The sequence below is a fragment of the Seriola lalandi genome, unplaced genomic scaffold (genome assembly GCF_002814215.2).
Source record: "Seriola lalandi dorsalis isolate HSWRI2012SDOR001 ecotype SW California unplaced genomic scaffold, Sedor1 jcf7180002051232, whole genome shotgun sequence".
NCBI classification, from domain to species: domain Eukaryota; kingdom Metazoa; phylum Chordata; class Actinopteri; order Carangiformes; family Carangidae; genus Seriola; species Seriola lalandi.
The window spans coordinates 11,058-19,682 of NW_019521785.1; the positions used below are offsets into that span (position 1 = coordinate 11,058).

The 8,625-nt window shown below is 38.4% G+C and overlaps 1 protein-coding gene across 1 annotated transcript in view; it reads right to left on the minus strand.

The window, feature by feature from the left end:
• Nucleotides 1-5,124, minus strand: part of LOC111649572 (uncharacterized) — a 10,667-nt gene extending 5,543 nt beyond the window's left edge. Inside the window, exons 1-7 of the mRNA XM_087172019.1 lie at nucleotides 4,457-5,124; nucleotides 3,180-3,281; nucleotides 2,481-2,585; nucleotides 1,004-1,099; nucleotides 672-750; nucleotides 349-574; nucleotides 2-267 (exon numbers count right to left, since the gene is read on the minus strand). Of these exons, the coding sequence (XP_087028145.1) occupies nucleotides 2-267; nucleotides 349-574; nucleotides 672-750; nucleotides 1,004-1,099; nucleotides 2,481-2,585; nucleotides 3,180-3,281; nucleotides 4,457-4,458 (876 nt within the window). The 5' untranslated portion in view covers nucleotides 4,459-5,124. The remainder of the gene's footprint in view (nucleotide 1; nucleotides 268-348; nucleotides 575-671; nucleotides 751-1,003; nucleotides 1,100-2,480; nucleotides 2,586-3,179; nucleotides 3,282-4,456) is intronic.
• Between the last annotated feature and the right edge of the window lie 3,501 nt (nucleotides 5,125-8,625).

An 8,625-nucleotide genomic window follows, 5' to 3' on the forward strand; every position in this document is an offset into this window, starting at 1 on the left:
GTCCGTCTCTTCCAGGTGAGGCTTTAAAGATGTCTTCTTGTCTGATGGTTGTTTCTGGTCTGTCTGGTTTCCTGGATGCTGTTTCAATCTGTCTGACCTCATGTTCATGATTGACCTCTCCAGTCCCTCCCTCTGTGATGTAGAGCTCTGTGTAGATCTGGTTCAGAAGGGTTGGGTTTCCTGCTTTAGCGATCCCCTCAAACACAAACTGGAACTTCTTCTTCAGGCTAGATTTGAGTTGACGTTGACAAACTGCAGCAGTAGTTCCTGAATTAAGACAAAGCAAACAACAGCAGTGAGTGGATGTTGGTGTAAATGTGAGAAAGCTGATGGTGGAACGACTCTTACTGCTCTGCAAACTTTCAGCCAGATCATCCTGCTTCATTCTCCTCAGGAAGTGTAAGGTGATCTCCAGAAATGCTTCTCTGGTGCTCGTACTCTGCTTTCCATCCTCACCGTCCAACACCTCCTCATCCTCATTCGTCTTTAAGCATTCTGGGTAATCTGGACTCAGAACCTTCTGAAACTTCTTCAGCTCGTTCTTTACATAATTGACAATGTTCTGCTCAAGATGCTGGAACAAAAGCATACATACAATTTCAAATTAGGTTTGTTTTGCTTATTTTCAGTAAAGTAAAGTAAGTAAAAGTTGTGCTTTAACATTTATTCACCATATATATGGCGTCCAGGTCTGTCGGATGCTGCTGGACAGACTCATCACGGGGAAACTCAAACTTTTGCTGCTCAACCCTAAAGAAAACATAGTATGATGTTTCCATATTCCAACAGACGTGTTTTCAGATATTTCTCTTCAATAAATTACATGACTTAAGCGATTTAAAAACAAGATTTCAGATGCTGCTGAAGATGGCTGCCTCAGTGTCGCACTCTGGTACTTTTTCTGTTTGTGTGTTGTTTTCATTGCTCAAATCAGTTGACAGATTCTTTTTGCTCTTTTCAGAAGAACTGCAGAATAACAAACTCATCTGGTTTAAATTCTTACTTTTCTGGAGCAGAGTTTTCACCTCTGAAGTTAACAGGTTCAATCATGGACCAGTTGCTCTTCATAGACAGACAGTCGGGTATTTGCTGATGAACCCTGACAGAAACAGGAATGACAACAGAAGAACTGTTTAAAACTTATAGAGGAACAGGATTTTTATCAGCGGGTAAATGTAAAAACCACACAAAATCTATGACACGAAAACTTAAACCTTTGTCATCTGTGTAGCTGTTATAACTTATGTTCAATTTGCTGATGAGGAGGCAAAAGGACAAACAGCAAAGATCCATGAGTCGACCCTTGTGTGACTCCATAGAGAATGTGCCATTTACTAAAACTAAAATAACCTAGTGAGACACTTAAATTTTGATATCACAGCCGTGATTTGACCCAGTAGAGAACAGTATGACAGAAACTAACACACCTGTCAAACCTGTAAACTACAAACTTCTCCACTTGAGCACTGTATTCTTTATTCTTTATTTACAAGGATAGCCCCTTGAGATGTCCCATCTCATTTTCGAGGGGGTCCTTACAGCTGATACAAAACCAAACGAAACACAAAAACGACATCATAGTAGGAAATCATAATAAAGGTAAATACAACACAAGACAATTAGACGCAGAGACAACCACACTCATACACATGTACACTCAAACATTGCTCCCATGGTCACTCCCCTTCCAGCCCATACCATAATCAGAGACAATCAGCGAACCATCTGCGAAAATACAACTGCAAGGTGACAAGAATGAACATACATATAATAAACAGCATAAGGGAGAGGAGAGAAGAAAAATAAATAAATAAATAAAAATAAAATAAAAAATAAAAGAGAGAAAGATCAGAAACAGGAGCAGGATGTTTGAAGATGAGTAAGAAGAGATGATTTGAAGATATGGAAAGAGGTAATAGACCTGAGTGAACGGGGAAGATTGTTCCAGTCCTATTTCTTTGTTGATTCTGGGTGTAAGGAAGAAGGGATGATCCGTATGCCTTAAGCTGTACTGTGAACTAAAAGGAATTAGGTAATGTTTCAGATATGAAGGGAAATTGAAATGAATACACTTAAAAATAAACAGTGACCAATGGAGTTGCCAGTTCAAAGAAGTCCTAAGAAGCCATCTTCAAAAGCCTTAAAACAGCAGTTTCAAAGCTTTTCACACTTGTTCTTCCTGACGAACCCGTCTGACTTTATCTTCTACAACCCAGACTCCCCGTTAAATTCAGTCTCAAATAAAGTTTGACAGGGTGGCCTGACCTCACCAGTTCCCATTCGACCCACTCTTCATCCCATTGTGCTTGACATCTTACCTGCTATTCCAATATATATGATTTTTTAACAATTCATTGATTATCAGAACTGTTGGTCATTAACTTTCTGTTGATTGACAAATCTGTTAATGAACTAGCAACAGATGTAATGAAGTACGGTACGTCTGCAGAATAACAAACTAATCAGGTTTAAATTCTTACCTTTCTTGGTGTCCATCTCCGAAGTTAAAAGGTTCAAGCTTGGACTCGTCACTCTTCATAGACAGACAGCTGGGTGCAGGACAGTCTGGTCTCTGCTGATGAAGCCTGATAGAAACACAACAGACAGACAGTTTAAACCCCAAGTGAAGTTTTTTAATCAGCAGGTCAAATCTAAGAACAAGATATGAAATGAAAGGAAGGATATAAAAATTAATCAGGAGTGGACTCTCCATAGAGCAAGTCTTATTCACTCACGTTAAAGTAACTAGTTAATAGTTTGATTTTGTTTTTTTTGCATCCACTAGGATAGTTTGCTTTTGGCCAAACGTATCAGCAACTGAACTAAAATGGAAAAGAACAAGGTGAAAAAGAGCGTCAGGTGAAACAACACCAGCAGATTCAGCTTCTGCTCTCATGTTAAAAGGTTTTAGGTCCTGCCGCCGGAGTGACCATGGCGATTAAAAAATGACAGATTTCCATAGTTTGAAAATTACTGGGAACATTTGGGAAAAGTTAATTATTACATGACATGATGAGATAAGAGGCGTTGGAGAAGGTGACAGCAGTGTTCTCTGAAATGATCAACATCAACAAAACATTGTGTGAATGTTGCAAAAGAAACGTTCTGCCAACCATAACACAGAACATGATGCAGTGCTATGGGAACGTTCCCTGCGAGCTGGGACTACGTTGACTTACTGAGTTTTTGAAGGAAGTTCTCCTTCAGACAGCAAAGATGGATCCATGGACACACAGCTGGGTTTAGGTTCAGGAGAGTCTGGTCTCTGCTGCTGCTCTGGCCTTCAACACAACACACACACACAGAGGTTTGAGTGTGAATAATGATGGAGCAGTGATCGGAGTCATGGACCGTTAGAGATCCTCATCTCACCTCTGAACTTTGGTCTGAGTCTCACACAAACACAACCTGCTGTCAGCACTCACACATTATTCCTCGTCATTCCTCTCAGTCACATGACGAACATACAGATCTCTGACTGGGAGGAAACCAAAAACAAACTAATTAGTTAACTTAAAACCTTAAAATTGTTTAAGTGGAAAATACAAACTCAGAATGTGATGAAAAACATGACCATATTATGAAAAGTTCCTCTCCGGACATGTTTTAAACTCTGTAAAAGTACTCTGCTATCATTATCATATTTGTTTAACATGGTCTACATACATTAAAAGTGAGGAAAAACATGTGTTTTGGTATTAGACCACTAGATGGAGCCCATCACTCACACCATCTGCACAGGGCTGAGGAGTTGCCAGACTGTTGTGGAGACAGCTTCATGTAAATATTTACATTACATTATTGTGATACTATAGATGATGTACTTAACTGATCCTAAATAAGGAAATTATGGCATCTGTGTAAAATGTAAATGATGAACAAATCACTCAAATACTTGTTGCGACGTTATTCTTTCTTCTTCTTCACTTATTTTCACCTTTTAAAGTGCACCTAGGCTCATTCTGAGCACTATTATTAATCTTACAATAAACAGCAATGTGCAAAAGTTTCAAGCATTTGAATAAAGTGAAGTCGTTTTTAGAAATAACACCATGAACTTCATACAAAGTGCAGTAATCAAACATAACCTGTGACCCCCCTCGGTTAAGACACGTAAACAGGAAGTGCGCCTGTATTCTGACCGTTACGGTAACTAAACCGTTTGTGACTGTTTTCGCTTTTTTCAAACAAACAGACATCCGTTACCATAAAACACATTTTCAAACTGATAACTAACTAATCGTGTAACAGCTGAACCCAGTTTTCAACATTTAAATGAACGTTTAGTCGTTAAAAGCTCGAGGAGCCATCGGGCGGTCAAACCTGTGGTCAAACAGCCTGGACACGTCTCAACGTTCAACAGTTTTATTTACACAAACGTCGGTGTGAGCACGAACAAAAGGCTGAAACTGTCAGACAACAAGAGTGATTTCAGAAGAAAAGACAGAAAACTTACATTAAAAACACACATTCACCGTCGTCTTAGCAGGTGGAAATCATCTGCGTCACAACGAGGTTTTGAAAGTGAAAGTTTGACAAGTGACAACATCCGTTGGAGCCCCTGCAGATATGGGGAGGCAGCCCCGTGCAATTCAACTATATCACTGGTTAATTTTCTTCCATTAATAAAACACATTTTCACACAAGCATTTGGGCAATAAGATCTTACTGAAAATATAGTACTTATTTGTGTAACTGTTTTTTTGTTTTTAATTTTTAAAGGAAAAATCTAACTTCATCTAAAACCCATATTCAAAGTTATTTTCAATGTTAAAAAAAAAAGTGATATAAAATACCAAAAAAAAGTGATATAAAATGTACATGTTACTAGACAGGTTTAACTGCATAAAACAATTACAAAAACTTTTTTATAATGATTTTTTTCTTAATCTTAGTCTTCTGTTCTTTTATCAGCACACTGCTGCGTCTTTGGGCAGTTTGTTCAGGTAACCAACATAGATATAAAAATGTAGATACCTCATTGGCTGGCACTTTGTGTCTCTGCTGTAATATATCTGATTCGATCTGCCCCCAGTAACTGCATTTAATCCGAACAAGCAGCTAGTATCATGTTCAACTTTTCTCATGGTCAATTTCTCACACACACACACACATATATATATATATATATATATATATATATATATAGTCTTTGCGTTTAATATTTCTTTACACAGGAGGAGACCATCCCTCCAGCACTGAACACAGGGACACTGAGGAACCAGGTCGCAGCTCAAACCCAGGGTAAAGAGGTTGAGTGAATGTGGTGTTGACGGTGTGGAGGAGGATCAGTGTGTTAGAGGAGACTCTGTAGAAAGACAGTATGCCAGCACGACAGTCCACAAATACTCCTACTCTGTTAGAGACAGAGGAGGAGGAGGACGGGGGAGGGATGTCTGTTTTCACGCCACTGTGCCAGAAAGCGTAACCATAACTCCCAGAGCAGAAGAAACTCCAGGACTGATCATTTCGTCCAAACCTGCAGGCAGCACTGTCTCCTCTCCTTCCAACCTCTCGGTAAGTCAGTGCTATATAAACTCTTCCTTCGCACTCAACCTCCCAGTAACAGCGACCAGTCAGACCATTTCTACACAGCAGTGGCCAGTATCTGTCTCGATGATCAGGATACAGCTGCCCCTCCGTCACTGTCACCGTCCTGTTGTTGTCAGACAGTTTGAAGTTTCTGTTTATTGTGTTTATGTCCAGTGTGAGATCACAGGCATCTGAGAGAGAGAACGCAATAGATATTTTCATGACAGACATTTTGACTTGTCAAATGACATGACATTTATGAAATAAATTATATGAATAAATTGTTAAATATATAAACAAATGATGAAAAAACAAAAAAATTTGTGAAACTGAGAAATTACTAAAACTCAACTTATTATGAAATATTATTGAAATCACTTTATGTGTTCATGTTTATTTTAATTCCCGTCTATGTTGTTTCCTGACAGTCTGTCACCTCTGTATTGTCGTCCAATTAGTCCTCTGAATGCATACAGCAAGACCAGAAGTATTTAGACGGTTATACTTTTTTTTTTCCTTCAGGCTCTGAGCTTTAGCACATTCAATTTGAAATAAAATGTAGTGGAATAAATAAATAATAAAGTGGAAACAGCTGATCACTCATGCAAGTTAAATGTTCGATACGTCAGAATTTATATAGAAAAGGTGTTTCCATTTTTCATTAAGCATATAAACTCTTTTTCGAAAAAGGCGAAAATCACCTCAAAACCTTTGTTGCGTAATTTAGTGCTTTTTCAAACTTCCATTTCCATCAATTTTTCCAATGCAATACTTCAAATTGTGTATAAAAAATACACTGGAAACACCGATAATTACTGCCTGAAGTCTTCTATCCACAGGTATCAGCAGCTTTGTATCTTCCCTGATGATTTCACTCCAGCTTCCTTCAGCTCTTGCTTGTTGTGGGGTCTCTCTACTCTTCTTCAGTAAGAGGAATGCAGCTCAAATCGGACTGAGGAAAAGCTGTCCAATAAGTTTTGACGTATTGGGCTGAATTTGAGCACAGAATGCCTCTGGCAGTGGGATAGTTCCATTGTAGATCTCCCTAGGCTACAAATACCTACAAATTTTCATACATCTGGGTGAATCCTACTGCAAGGGCTACTGTAAAACATGACATTCCTCTGTTGGCAAATCATTAAAATTCACTGTGCTGCCACCGACACGCCGTTCAACGACCCTGAAAAAGCTTAGCAATTTAACAACGCAAAGGTCTTAAGATTACATGAACCCAATTTGAGGTTGACCTGATTCAAATTCTAGGAGAAGTTTGTTAAAGTACGACGACTGAAAATGTCAACAAAATGGCGGACTTCCGGTTGGGTTTAGCCAGTGGGTCCAGAAAGCTTTTTTGCAGATTTCAAGACAATACACATGCCTACCAATTTTCATGCATCTAGGTCAAATTTACTGTGGGGGTTACTTTGTTGGAATTTTCTAGGGGGCGTCCTTGAGCCATTTTGCCACACCCACGGCCAACACCCAAAGCGAGTTAAGCCACATCTGATGCATGTGCTAACTTTTGTTAGTTTTCGTGAACCCCTTGCCCCTCAAAAATGCTGAAAGCCATTAGGGGGCGCTATAGAGCTCAAATCAAACTACTCATGAGTATAAACATGTCTGCCCGGTTTTGTGAGTTTTTGAACATCCTAAAGGCCTCAAAATGTGTTTGAAAAAGGAAAATCCAAAAAAGCCCACTTCCTGTCTGGTTAAAAAAAAAAAAAAAAATGGACTAAACCCTTTATGATGCGTCCAATAATCCCTCTGAATTTCATAAACATCCGAGCCGGAGCCCATCTGTCACGCCCAAGCCCGATCACTATTGAAACTTGCAATTATTGACTGCCCTAAGGTCTGTGCCAATTTACATGAGTTTTCAAGTATGCTAAGGCCCCTCAAAAATCAATTATTCCATAAATAATAATAATCCTTCCAAAGACAATAGGTTCCTTGAACCTCCGGTGCTCGGCCCTAATAAGATAATGACTTTATTGGATCTTGAATCGAATTGGATCTTTTTCTGTCATTAGAGATAATTTATTCCAAAATGTCCTTTTTCAAAAGTAGAAACCTTCCCCGTGACACCTTTATTTTATTCTAAGTTTTATTTCTTAATGCCACATTTCATGGCAGCAATGTCACCACCTTCTCACTTTTCAGCCAGTCACAATCCATCTGCCTTTTAAGCTAGCAAACTCAACAACTGCTACCATATTTAGCCAGTTAGCACCTCTTGGCTAGAGCAACAATAATATCAACAATTAAATGTGACATTTTGAAATAAAAGTGTTAGTAGGAAAATGTTGACATGCGATATAAGCAGACTTCTGCTTATTGTGAAATAAAAATGAACTATTACACGCTATGAATATAAAAATGATAAAATATTTTATAATTAATAGTTGAGTTTTAAAAATTGCTAAAATTATTTCACAAATTTATGTTTCATATCTATATACAAAAATGGACCCATCGTACAGCCATGGGTCACAGTCAGCCTGACTAAACCGGATATCTTGGTTATTGGTTTGTAAATTATGCTGACATTAACACGTTAAACTTCTCATACAAACATGTTGTTCAGCCAAACCATGTTCAAGGTCGCAGAATGTCACTGAAAAAGCCAAAATGTATGTTACGTATTTTTAAAGTTAATGGTGGCTTTAATCAGATGATGATATTAGGCTTCTATAGTAAAATGTTCAGTCTTTATAGTACACAATTCCCTCTTCATGCTACAATCCCTCCACTGCAGCTCAGCAAAACACACAGAGGGAATTTCATATTACTGCGAACCTCTGACTGGGAGGAAACAAATGAAGCCTTCTGATCCCTAATTCATGAAAATACTACATACACAAATCTGACAGTTTACACAATAGGTTGTTTTCTGAGTTTTTGTTTTCACATTAACATTTGAGAAAAGGTATTCTGAACCTGAACCTGAGTGTGCTGTGTTAAAGGCTACACCAACATATTATTTTTGTCTCCACAAAGCTCTTAAGGACACAGGTTCAATTGTGCCTGGATAGAAAAAAATACAAGCATCCATTTGAAGTTGTAACTTTCTGTCCTTTACCTGGTTCCACGGCT